The following is a 14,090-nucleotide window of genomic DNA, read 5'->3' as shown; positions in this document are numbered from 1 at the left end:
GCCTGACACAGAGTGTTTAGTAAGTGTTTGCTGATTTAGTAAAAATGGAGTATCTAAAGTGTTTAGGAAAAAAAATTGAAGAAATAAATTACTTGGTACCACAACTTTAAAATGAAGCTTGAGGCAGACTTAAGAAAGAAGATGGAATTAGATCTCCCAAAACTCTTGACATCTTCTGCAACCATCACTCATGGGAGTATCACTTTCCTGAGGAAGTGGCCCATCTCCCAGCCACTATCAACATCAACTGCTAACCCACTGACACTGCCTGGCAGGGAGCACCAGGAACAGCAGGGTCTCTCCAAACATTGCCTCTGCTCCCAGTCAGGTTGCAACCTGGTAGCAATCTCTCCAGAGGTTGTTCCCAATTCCTCACTTGCCACAACTACTAACAGCTTAGAAGGGAAAGATCTCGCCATCAAATTCCTTGCCATTACCAAATGGCTCAACAAGATTCTGTCGATGGGAACGAGAGTGAGGAACTATTTCCATATGCTTTGCTATTGCATGCTAAGGGCCACTGAAGTTTCCTTTCAGACTTGCAGATAGACCAAGAGCTCCTTGACAGCCGGGACCATCATGCTTTGCTGTTTTTATCTCCACCACTTAGCAAGTACTTTGTACAAAAGAAATGCTTAATAAAGGATTTTTACTCAATCTTTCATAAAGTCTAGCTCATTCTTCTATCCAAATATGGAAATCTATTATTTTAAAATGTTCAATTAGACATAAATGAGAGTTATAAATATATATCTATATACAGATACACATGAACATGTGTATACATATATACATATACTCATACATATCTTTTCTGAGCCTATTTGGGCAATAGTTCTATACTATGCTATAGTTCTACTACATGAAAGTTTTGATATCAGGATCCTCTATTTGTAACTGCATAATTGAGGTTTCAGATAATGGGATGAAATAACTAAAAAATACATGTCTTACAAAAATGCAATGTCAATATACATAAATTTGGACTAAATTAGTAAAAGTATTTTTTATTTATATCTTTCTTCTGCGAGTGTCCATAAAGAAATATCATAATTAACTAGTTAAGTGAAAGAAAAATTTGAACAATTAAACTATTTGCTAAAGTAGTTCCAAACCTTAAAGTAGTTTCTTATACATATATTTGAAAGGATTGTATTCATCAAGTACAGACTTGCTTCCATACTTCTATCACTTTTGTAAAGCTAAAAACACACAGATGATGTGTTATTAATATCCTTCTCAGTGTGATAAATACATTAAATGCTTTGTGTGGCAACAACCCTAGCAAACATCCTACTCAGCAGGAAAGAGAGTCTAATTAACTAGAAATGGTTTTACACAGTTAAGACATTACAAACTGTCTGATAGTACTAAAACAACAATAAAAAAAAAATCCTGCAAGTTTAACAGACCACTTAAGTAAATGTAGCTAACACCAGAATCTAGGAGGTCACTTTTCATTTAATCTGCAAACTTATCTGGGCTAGAGTACAAATAAAAAGTAACACTGGAGATCATCATCTAAGTCTGACCATTAATTTGATTTGATATTAACAGCAAGCAGAACAAGTTGCAGAATAAGTCAGGAGCTAATTATTTATGTGTATAAATTATTGAAGTCTAATGACCAGTACTTGCAGGTTTAAAGAAAATCATGGAAGGGAAAAGGATTGAGAAAATATTAATATCTGATATACTTATTCATTCTTAATTTTAATTACTATAGTTTTTTGGATATACCACCACTGGAAGGAGGCCCATATGAGGTCTGTGTAATGAGGAAGTTTCTAGATAAGACTAATGGAAAGATATCCAACTGACACGGGTACCCAGGCTCTTATGGGAACATAATAGTCCATCTCTCAAGTGCAAGAATTTTCACTGGCTATTTCCATATCTCTGCCTCCTGGCTTCCTTGACTTCCTTCAAGTCACAATTAAAGTTTAATTTTCTTCAAGAAGGCTTTCCTGTTCCTCTTTAACCTTAGTGACTTCCCTCAGAGATAATCTCCAATTCAGCAAATTCTTTCCATGTGCTCTCTTCCACTACACTATGAGGTCTTTGAGAACACTATCTCTACCTTTCTATGTATCCTCAGAACTTGTCACAGTGCCTGGCACATAGCAGGTGCTAAATAAATGCTTGAATTGACTTGACACATACCTTTATGCATAAGTGAATCAATATTAAAGTTCTGACTGAGAAAACTAAAGTGGGCAGTGGCAAAGCCATACCAGAGTAGACTAGTGAGTGAAAAGTTTGGAGTGCATCTAAAGTCATCAAAATTCAAACAAAAACCGTCAGTAATAACAGAAAGCACTAATAATGCTTCATCACTACCTTGCTCCCCACCATTCAATCATTATACTAATTTAGTACATTATAAGATTAAAGTTTTTTGTTCTTTTTTTTAAAAGTTCAGATAAAAAACTAATACGCCAAGCTCAATAGAGAACTAAAAGGATCAGTGATTCAATGAATGTTTATTAAGTACTTGTTCAATATACAAGATCTTATGTCAAGTATTATGGGATATGAAGACAAAAAACTATCTTCCCTGAAGGAACATTGGGGAAAACACCAAAAACACATGCATGCAAGTACACGTACATAAACAAGCACACATACACACACACACACACACACACACACTTTAGGCACACAGATGCACACACATGCATTTATATGTAAATAAACATTTATCTATCTATCTATCTATATGCAATGTCTGCATACATAAATATGTTGAATTTCATGGTTGGCAGGAAACAATTTTCACAATTAATCTTTTATGGGATAGTATTTCTTTAAAGTGTAACTCACTAGCTTTCCCCTTTGCTGGGCTGATCTTGTTTCTCGCAAGGTATATACATCTCCACAAACTGAAATTTCACGCCATATTCCTGGTTTGGATTCTTCTGTAAATCCTCCTTTTGGATGCATTACCAGAACACCATTTGTAGTTAGTCCATCCATGTGTCCATCAGGATTCTTCCATTTTGCTGCCTTTTCCTGTATACATTATCACACCATTGGGGAAGAAAGAGACTTTACTTTTAAAAGTCCAAGGGATCTGCTTATAAAAATTTCTTAGATAGCCAATAACATGCTAACAAAATCCAGAAAACAAAGTAGATAGCACATAGTGAAACTCCCAACTAGTTACTACTTTCATTTTAGGATCTCAAAATTCTTAATATATAAAATCATTATTCTTCACAATTATCTTGGGAGATAGCAAAGTAGGAAGAAAGCAAACATATCTCTGCTTTTCAGAACAAAACCCTAAAACACAGATAAGTGGCTTAAATTTAATTAATGACAGATGAATTATCACCTAGGTCACAACTCTTTCCATTAAACCAAAGTTAGCTATCCCAAAGACCCTGAGTACAAATGCCTTTGATAGAATAGGAACTATAAGAAAACTATAGCTATGTGATGTTAAGGGGAAATACACTGTTCTTTATATCACTTATTAATATTTAACAATTTCTCTGAAATAAATTATCCTATTTTTACGACCAATCCTTATTAATAGAATTTTTCCCATTTTTTTAAACAAATTGATAACTTAAAGAAAAATTTAAATGTAACACAATATTAAGCAAATTGTTTATTAGCACCTGCATGTTATATGGCTGATTCTGTTTGCATATAATCCAAATATTTACAATACTTACTCCAAGAAAGATGTTTTTGGAAGAATCAAATCCTGCTGCGAAAATCCGTGCTGTATATGGTGCACTCCTATCACAGACAATCCTACAAGCAAATCTAGATATAGTACTTTGTGTGATCTGGGTTTCATCATTGTTTTGACTGCCAGAAATTGTGTCAGTTACCACAAAGTCTATTGGACTCTCTGTTGATCTTCCCACCTTAAAGAAATGAAATATATCTTATGTTTCATTTATTTTTCATCAAGTTCTTATCCTGACTACTATGTTCAAGACAAATAAATAAAATATTACTATTCAATGCATTTCTCAGATTCTCGAGTTACCGTTAACAATTATAAACTCCACTTCAAGATTATATACATAAACACATATATATGTCGCAAAACATTAGCTGATCTCTCTACTTTTGAGTAAATGAAATATAGTGCTAAGCTAGCATATTTTTAAAATTCAAATAGATTTTTAAGTAGCATGGTGCAATGGAAAGAACACTGGACTTGGAACAGGAAGAACCTGGCTGACAGCCGAAACTCTGCTATTTATAACCTAACACTGGACAAGTTTATTTAGATTCTGTGGGACTCAATTTCCTCACTTGAAAAATTAAAGAGCTGGTCATTCTTTCCAATTTCTATCTCTCCTTTTTTGAAAGTTAGGCGCCAACTTTAAAATGCTGCTTATATTAATGTTATAAATCTCAAAGAACAATATGAATTGGAAAATTTTTTTCAAAGGGGAACCAATTCTTAAAATATTTGGCTGTTCTAGACCACCAAAATACCCTATGAACAATACCCTATGAACAATATTTATTTGATTCTTTGCTCTCAAATCAAACCTAGGAAGGGGAAGGAAGGAAACAATACATGTTAATTAATCAATCAACAAGATTTTATGAAAAGCTCACTACATGATGGGCATTGTGCTAAGAAGTTCTGGGGGATACAAAATATAATAAATGAAGCAATTCCTACTTAAAAGGAATTCTGATGGCACCCACTTTATTACATGATATTCTGCCTGATTTCCAACATTGAACTGGTTTCCTTCCAAATTTCCTGTTGTAGGAATCTTAATATAAGAAAGGAAAAGCTGACAGAATTTGTTATGACCCATTAGAAATTATCATTATCACCCAGACAGAATTTCAGAAAACTCTCTGTATGCCTACAGAGATGATCTGTTTTAGCATAGAAGCAAACAAATAGCAACTAGATTAATGCTCTGCTATTTTAAGACCAATCTAATGTCTCAGGTTCATTGTTTTGTTTTTACTTGTAATTTATGGAATAAAATAAGCATTTCTATAACATTATACAATTAAAAAAAGAGGACAGTAGTACATGAAACTACAAATGTATGCACAACTTGCCATTCCTTCCAAATATACAACAAATTATTATGTGAATTTCCTCCCCCACCACCCCAGATGGCTACCATTAAACACAAATGATTATATATATGTAAAATTATTCTCCTCATACTTCTATTTATCATTTCTTTCTCTGGATGCAGATAGTGTCTTTCTTTATATGTCCTTTACAGTTAATTTGGACATTTATAATAGACAAAATAAGTTACTCACTTGAAGTTGTTTTAAAAACAATAATGCTTTCACTGTATTATATAATGCTCTTTTAGTTCCGTTCATTTCACTATTATTTCATGCAAGTCTTTCCATGTTTTTCTAAAATCACTGAGCTCACTGTTTCTTGTAGTATAATAATATGCCATCACAACCATAAACAAATAACTTGTTTAGCCATTCTCCAACTGATGGACATTCCAACAATTTCCAGTTCTTTGTCTTCACAAAAAGAGATACTACAAACACTGTAAAACACATAGGTTCTTTTCCTTTTCTCCCTAATCATCCCTGGGAATACACTAAGTAGTGGTATTGCTAGGTCATAGGATATAAGGTAGTTTAATAAATCTTTGGGAATAATTTCAGATTGGTCTCCAATTCACAATTCCACCAACAATGAATTAGTGCCCCAATTTTTCTGCATTCTCTCCTAACATTTGTGACTTTCTCCTTCTATCATTTTAGCCAATCTGGTACTTAATGAATCACCTAGAACTTTTAATCTGGAACATGCATTTGTTATGAATAGACCAAAAAATCAGAATCAAGTAGTTCTTGCCCAACTTGTATATACAGTTAAGCTTATAAAATTTGATATTCTGTTCTTATCTATATTCATTTTACCCAGAGAAGTCACTCATTCTATTTTGTATTTGAGAAACCTCATGATGTACTGTTTTTCTAGGATAAAATTCCTTTTTTGATCATTTACCTATGGATCAGAATGGAAGACCTGGGCATCACTTAAGAGCTTGCCCTTTCTTTCAACTATCAAATCTTTGCCACATTACTATTTTAAAGCAAAGTCATAAAGTGGCTACATAAGGAAGCCATGATGAGAATGTTGCTCCTATAATTGGAAACTAGAGTTCTGGCAATGATTCTCTAACATGTTAACATTAGGGATGCTCCTATAAAAAAAAGGAGAGCACAAGTAGAGCTTATGTTTTATAAGACCTCACAGAAAACTATTCAACTGTGTCAAAGGGAATAGAGGACTCACTGAGAAATAGGACAACTTGAATTCAAGTCCTATCTCTGATACAAACTGGCTTTGGGACCACAAATAAGTAACTTAACTCTTCAATAACCCAGGACATTTTCAAAAGTTTGAAGTGGCAGGGCAGCTATAAAAGCACTTTTAATCTGTAAGACTTCTCACACTGATAAAATCACAAATGTTCTCCACACCCCCCTCCTCAAAAAAATAATTGTTCAAATATCTGAAAGCAGACAAATTACATTTTACAAAACCATTTTTAAATCCTATAAGAAGTTATGTGCTGAAGCTTTCCTTTAAGTAGTGATCTTCAGCACATTTTAAACAATCCAATTTATTCTCAAATCAAAGCCAAATTTTAAAAGAAAAATGTTCCTCCCAAATTACAGTGAACAAACATAGAATACAATAATTAAACTCTTCCCATTTCTTCTTTAAACTATTGCTCTTGTTGGAACAACTGGAATGCTTCAGAATAAACAAATCACCAGTGCAGGAGTTTGGTGGCAGTATTAGAAGGCCTGGTCTATTCAATGAGATTAGATTATAATGTGAATTTTTATATAACAAATTCAAATTACCCCATATTCCTCAAAAATGTGTACATAATTTCAAGAAGTCAACTCCTTTCATAACATAAGATTAAACTGTATAGATTTTCTTTTGAATATTTCCCATACTCAAAAGTACTAGAAGCACTTATTGTTACCTAATTAGTATTAAAAGTGGTAGTTAAAGCATATTTAAAAAAAAAAAATAGGCACCAACTTCCAGTCCTACCCAATCTATTAAAGGGCTCTAACTTCTCTTCTTCATATATGCCAATGGACATCTCAATATGTGGGGATTTATAGATTCAGAAAGGCATCTGACAAATTTTCCTAGATTCCTTTCATTTATATCGAGTTTCTTCTCCATATACTTCATATTTCTAATATCACAAGGCTTCCAATCCTTTTTTATTCTCCCCTAAAGGACTTCACCACTCAGTCTGAACAAGCAATTAATACTGAATATTTGATTGATCATTTTTACCTTTCTATTCCATAATACAGTGTTTAAATCCAGGTATATATGTAGTATGTCCTAGGCACCTTCTTCTGAATCTGAGGGTATCCTAATGATACCAATTCTGGGTGAAGCACTATTGCTATTGCTCTTTTTGCCTTTGTTTCTGATTTTTAACAGGCTCATTAAGTTTGTAAATTATGTAAACTGGGCACTGATTAAAACAGATAGCTCCAAGCAATGAGAATTCTTACCTATTAACTGGGTAATATATGGAATGAAGTAATGATGATCTTTTTTATCATGAACTCTTATCATCAAAAAGCATAGATACTTAATATTTTTAAAAGAATGAAACGTATGAGAAATTGTGAACATTTGGTGTGTACAGTTCTTTTTTAAATGTTGACATGTGTTTTCATTATGTATGTATCTCAACCTTTCTCTACATACACATACACTTTAACAAAACTGTGCTACCTATTTGTGTTCTAGTCTTCACCCTTCTGTAATCTTCTGTGCATTAAGAAAAAGTATATTCTTTTGGGGAGATAAGATATTAATCATTATTGCCCCTCCTACCTTAAGTAGATTTCCGTCCTTATAAAGAATACATATGAATACAGCAAATAATTTAAAGTGATCTTGCTTGGCAGTTACTTAACTATAGGGACAGCAACATCAGGGAGTTGATATACATCACTTAATGCTGAAGCTCCTATTTGAGGTAAGTGATAAATATAACACTCTCAAAACTGTTGTCTTTCAGAATGGACCTTCAACAATGCATTCTCAGCCAAAACATAATTTTGAAGGATTTGCAAATCTTAATGATATACCTAATTTGGTAAAAAAAAAAAAAAAAGTATTAAATCCATTTCATTCTATGTGATTCAATACATGACAATATCATAATTTAAAACTATTAAATAATATTTAAATAGTTTCTTGCATCCTAGTCAGGATGCTATCGTGCTTGTGTTTGTCCAAACAGACCACTCTATTTCAGCTACAGTCAGACAAGAACTCTTAGCTCTTGGCAGATATCCCTATTCTTATTAACAGCTGACAGAAAAACCCTCAAACTATCTACAAATCAGTTGAAACTAAAGTTCTTCTTTAAACATCTTTCTTGGCTGTATTCAGAAAACTCTTGTTCCATTTATGCCATCTGCCCCAGATATCCAGATTTATTATTGGGAGAAGTTTCTTCAAGATAGGGACTGTCCTGTGTTCTTGGCCCACAGCTTTAATGTTGTTATTATTTGTTCTTCATTCCCCAAAATGACCGTGACATCAGGGAGATGATTCCCTGACATGCAAGTGAACTGGATTTAAGTGAGGGAGACCAGGGCAAAGTCACCTGCCTCACTTTTCCCTCCAGAGCCATCTGGGTCCAATGGCCAGATAGAGATCAGGATGACTAGAGATGGCCCTGGATGCAGTGGGAGCCCTTGGCCTTTTTAAACTAAGGTCTTAAACAGGCCTCAGTTTGACTGAGGCTCTCAGTGATTAAGATTAGTTAAGAAACGAAGAATGACCTTTGTAACAGTCTCAAAATCTGCTAAACAAAGGGATATATGTAACTATTATATTATTACCATTTCATGACAGATATGCACAAGAAGATCAAACAGAAGCTAATTAATATGGGGTATCTCCTAAAGAAATCTGAGTTAAGTAATAAAATATCTAATTGATTCTATGCACCAGGAAGAAAATAGTGCTTGATTTCTATTCAGAGGACATGGGTCCCAGTCTGACTCTGACAATGCCGACATTCTGACTTCAGGCAAGTTACTTCAGCTATGGGAGCCTTTGTGGTTTCAAGTATAAATAAGCAGGCTGGCTCCAATGATGCTGGTGTGAAATTATACTATTATATCTGCCTTAGATAGCAATATGTACTTTAAATGTAAAGCTATTGCCTCAAATGACAAGCACTAACTTCTCTGGCACCCTAAACTGACTAACCTTAAATTCACAATGACACAATTCAAGTTAGAAATGGAAATTTTAATTATTTAATTACTTAACATCTATTCCATAACTGTTTTTACCTGCCATTAACAATGTTTATTATTACAAGGCATAATGATCTAGACTTAGTACTAAAAACTACTAATTTTAATATTATTAGAAAATAATTCCTTAAAACAAAAGTGATAACTAACAGAAAACAAATTAAGGAAGATAAAATATGGCATGTTTTGAGCTGGAAAGATTAGAAATAAAGGCATTTTTATAAAGGACTTTGAAAAGATTCAAGGATGATCTTATTTATAAATCACTGTGGAATTATGTGGGTTAGTATTAGAGGATAATCAAAATTCCATCAAATCCTTCAGCATTTGTAAAGAGGAGAACAAAGAAGAGAATAATTTGCGACTACACCAGATAACAAAATATAGACCACCTTATGTCAGAGATGATAAATGAGGCATTTAATGAGTATTTCTACCTGAATAGTATAGCGATAAAAATTTATTAAAGGAAAATATTACCATTATAACAGCCTAAATAATTTTTATTTAACCTGCTATGTATGATTATTCATATTAACTTAATAGTTCTTTTTTAAAGAATATGCCGAGAATGATTATATATTGTTGTCCCCTTTATTGTAAAAGAGTAAAAGAATTTATCTATATATTTAGAAAGATGACTTAAAATTTTATAATTGCATGCCAAGCCAATATCTAAAAACATCCAAAAGAAAAACAAGATCATTTTGAAGTTGTGAAAAGACAATGTCAATTGTAAATAAAGTTATTTAGTCAATTATTTAATTTTCTTGTTTCTTTTTCTTTTCTTGTTTTAACTGAAAGGGACATTTTAAAAAGTTTACACTGCATAAAGAATATTAAAGAAAATTCTCTGTGACAGAGCTTGTTTTCCAATTCTTACTGTCAGTTACTGTAGTTAAGTGCTTTGTTGCCATAAAAAAAAATCTAGGACAGCCAATCATAAGAAAAGTACTAAAATCAAAGCAGTTATTCTCCCCCAAAAGATATAAATCTTAAATTTTAGAAAGTAGGGCTAAATCTTTTAGTCATGTTATTTTTGTTAGAGAAGGGACAGGTGATATCTCTATCACCTGATACATGATGGGGTCTGAAGGTAGGGTCTATGAAAGAAACAGGATGAGAGCAGACAGCTAATTTTCCAATTTTATCTTGTCATGCCATTATATAATGGTTTCATTTTTGTTTTGAGATGAATCTATATTCAAAATGAAGGACAACATTATTTCAAAACCCAAATATTTTGATAACATGAATTATTTTTTGTATTATCTATGACTACCTATACCTTATATATGAGATTGACTTCAACTTGAAATTCAGATTCCACATCAAAAGGGAGAAGTGCTGAGAAAACGAACAGGTATTTAAAATGCTCAAAAACATAAAATGTTCATTTTAAAAAATAAAGTTACCTGGAACATATCAGTATCATCATCGTGTGTATATTCCACCACTACTGTTTGATTTCTTGACAAAGTATAAGAGATACTGTGTTGACCTTTACAACTGATCACCTAATTGAAAACAAAATTTTTAAAAATTAATTTCAATTTCAATATGTTTACATTATAAAAGCATTAAATAATGCTTACATTAATCATCACATATTTGTTGCCATGTAATATGCTGTGAGTGTCATAAAGAGAATTATAAAACACTAGGCTCTGAATGAGAAGGAATTCAGAAGTGGATTTGTATGTACTAATGGGGAGTGAATCAAGAGAAAAATTTACACAAAAAGACCCCAGAACTCAGGTGAATATAGTGTTCATGTGAGACTCAGGAAGATTGACCCTAAAGTAGAGTTTAGCAGAAGTTCTTCAAATGTGGTCCATGGATCAACTTGTCAATGAGTCTGCTAGGACAAAACTGTTTTTATAATAATACCAAGATGTTATATTAAAATACTCCTCCTTTTTCCAAGTGTGTATCTGTATGTGATAGGTTTCTTTATATACTGCAAACTAAAACATATCCCAAATGTAGAAACAGATGAGAATTCATTAAGAATCTATTAAGCCAGACATTAAAAAGATTTATAAAATATGTAAAACAATGCCACTTGTTTCACTAATTTTTTATTTTGAAAAATATAGTTGTTTCTAATAAAATGTGTCATGTGTACACAAAGTAGTTTTTATTATTGTTAAATTGTTATTTTGTTAATGATAATATCATCTATTTTTAAAAAGCTCTTAGGATTCTCAATTTTTAAGAACAGAAAAGACTCCTGAAATCAAAAGGTTTACCAAGAGTTTATTGGAATAAGGCACACATTGTCATGCACGGTCAGTATATTGACTTTTCTGCCTGACTATGCAAATAAATCTTCCGTGTGGAAGATTTTATCATCTACTGAGAATTCTTCATCCATTGCACTCTGATAAATGTCCTTTGTGAGAGTAGCAGTTACCTTTCATGAGTACTTCTTCCTATTTACTGCCTTACATGATATTTATAATTAGAGGGTTAAAAAAAAGCTATTTCTATTGATACATCGTAGAAGAAATATTGTAAAATTTTAACAAATGAATGGTAAATATTTTGGTGAGAACTAGTCTAAGAAGATGGCATTTTGTTCTATAAAATTAAATGTCTTAAATCATCAACAAACTAGTGGCATCTTATATTTTCTTCAACTTTTGACCAACTGTTACGACTGCCAAAAATTCTTATTCCCTTCTCATATCCTTCATCAGGGATGCCCTTGATATATGTGCAAATCATCTTCATAAATATTTTGTGGAGAAGGAAAAGCAAGCATATGGGATGCTGGCTATTGCCTGAGATACAGTCTGGTGCTGTGGGAAAAGCATTTCTTTTTTTTTTTTTTTTTTTTTTTTTTCCTTTTTTGCTGAGGCAATTGGGATTAAGTGATTTGCCCAGGGTCACCCAGCTAGGAGATGTTAAGTGTCTGAGACTAGATCTGAACTCAGGTCCTCCTGACTTCAGGGCTGGTACTCTACCCACTATGCCACCTAGCAGCCCCGAAAAGCATTTCTTTTGGAGTCCTAAACCCTGAGTTCATTTTGGGGAGGTCCTTTTGCCTCTTGGCACATCTAATCTGGTTCACCTGGTTTTAATCTTATTTCCTTTGTTTTCTAATTTCCTCTTTTCTTCCTTCTCACTTAGCACATTAAGAACCACTTTGTTATCTCTCTTGATACTAATAAATATAATAGTTTATTATAGTAACTATCAGATTTTAGATTGTTTTAGGATCTGTTTAGATTTTTGAGATTAATTTATAGCTACAACCAAAAAAAAAAAAAAACCCTCAAAAATGATTTGGGCATATCAATTAACTATGAATGGATACATTAAGGGATATGTATATGCTCTATTAGAAAGAAAAAAAAAACTTTATGTTTTTACTATCAACAAATTTGTTTATAAATGTATGAGTAAAAACTAGATACAGGGTGCCCCAAAAATTTTAGTGCATTTGTAAGCAGCTTTGATAATTGCACTAAGATTATGGGCCACTCTATATAACTTTAGGCATGCAATCAGGGGTGAATATTGGATTTCAAGCGAAAAGATCTCAGTCTAAACTAGTGGTAAATTATTTAAATTTCTTGGCACCTTATTTCTTCATCGATAAAATGAGGGAAAGGTTAGACTAGATTTTCTTTTAGTTATCTTCTATCTCTAATCATCTGGAAAACTCGAATTTTTAACTTATTTACTATCAACATGAACAATGTTAAATTTTTTCAACAAAAAACAAACTTTCAGCCAGGTCTACATGAGAAAATTAAAAGGTAGTGCATGTAATCCACTCATTTTTACATCTAGGAAAAGATAGGAGCTCTAAAGATTTCAAATACTACAGAATTAGAAGTAACTATTTTTCTCCATTATATAATTTAGCTTTATAATCTTACATTAAAACAATAGCTATCTATATAAGCATAGGGTTGACTGAATCAAAAGATCTAAGTCCTAAACCTTCATGGAACTTACTTTCTCCTGGAAAATATAGTCATAAACAGACAAGTAAATACAGGATAATCTGAAAAAAGAACACTAACTATTATGAAGGGAAAAGAAAGGTTTCAAGTTGGAGACAGCAACTTAAGTAAAACTGTGTTTGGAGTCATACTAGACTTAGGTTCAGGAGTATAATTAAGTGAGAGTACTTACAGACCACCTAAGGAGCAAAGTTTATTAACATTAAGAGAGAAAAATTATTCAGGAAGGAGACAGAACTGATTCAGCTGGCCAGAGTTTCCTTACCTAGCATCTGTCATAGTAAGAACCCTAAGACACATTCTTTTTAAACTTCAGATAACAAAAAAGCAGTATCAGTACTTAAGTTTTTTGACTCTTGGGCCAATTAAGTTTTGTTTGTGGATTTTTTTGCAAAGCAATTAGAATTATGTGACTTGCCCAGGCTCCTCTTGACTTCAGGGTCAGTGCTCTTTCCACAGTGCTATTTAGCTACACATCCCCTCCCCCCAATTAAATTTTGAGGGTGGTTTCAATACATTTTAAAGAAAAAACAAATAGATGCTGCTCTTATGACACAGAGGTTAAGCATTTTTTAAGGAGAGAAGATGAATAAGAGGCAAATTGCTCTTTGGAAACAGTATATAAAAAGGCATATATATGGAGTTGGAATGTCAAGTTTAGGAAAATGACAGGAAGGTCACTTGAGAACACAAGGGGAATAGTATATTAGACATCTGAAAAGGTAAAGTGGAGCCATACTGTGAAGAAATTTAAACTCCAATTTGAGAGTTCTGTATTTTGTTACAAACCCTATAAGAGGAAGTCATGAA

General features: G+C 32.7%; 1 protein-coding gene and 1 long non-coding RNA gene across 2 annotated transcripts in view; one reads left to right on the top strand and one right to left on the bottom strand.

The window, feature by feature from the left end:
• Positions 1–14,090, bottom strand: part of PELI2 (pellino E3 ubiquitin protein ligase family member 2) — a 120,332-nt gene that overhangs the window by 10,265 nt on the left and 95,977 nt on the right. Inside the window, exons 3-5 of the mRNA XM_031952631.1 lie at positions 10,719–10,820; positions 3,684–3,881; positions 2,824–3,012 (exon numbers count right to left, since the gene is read on the bottom strand). Of these exons, the coding sequence (XP_031808491.1) occupies positions 2,824–3,012; positions 3,684–3,881; positions 10,719–10,820 (489 nt within the window). The remainder of the gene's footprint in view (positions 1–2,823; positions 3,013–3,683; positions 3,882–10,718; positions 10,821–14,090) is intronic.
• Positions 1–14,090, top strand: part of LOC116421584 — a 163,298-nt gene that overhangs the window by 55,070 nt on the left and 94,138 nt on the right. The gene's annotated exons all lie outside the window — the stretch shown is intronic.

This window comes from Sarcophilus harrisii, chromosome 2 (assembly GCF_902635505.1).
Source record: "Sarcophilus harrisii chromosome 2, mSarHar1.11, whole genome shotgun sequence".
NCBI lineage: Eukaryota > Metazoa > Chordata > Mammalia > Dasyuromorphia > Dasyuridae > Sarcophilus > Sarcophilus harrisii.
The sequence above is the reverse complement of the archived record's forward strand: the minus strand, read 5'-3'. Positions and strand labels throughout refer to the sequence as shown.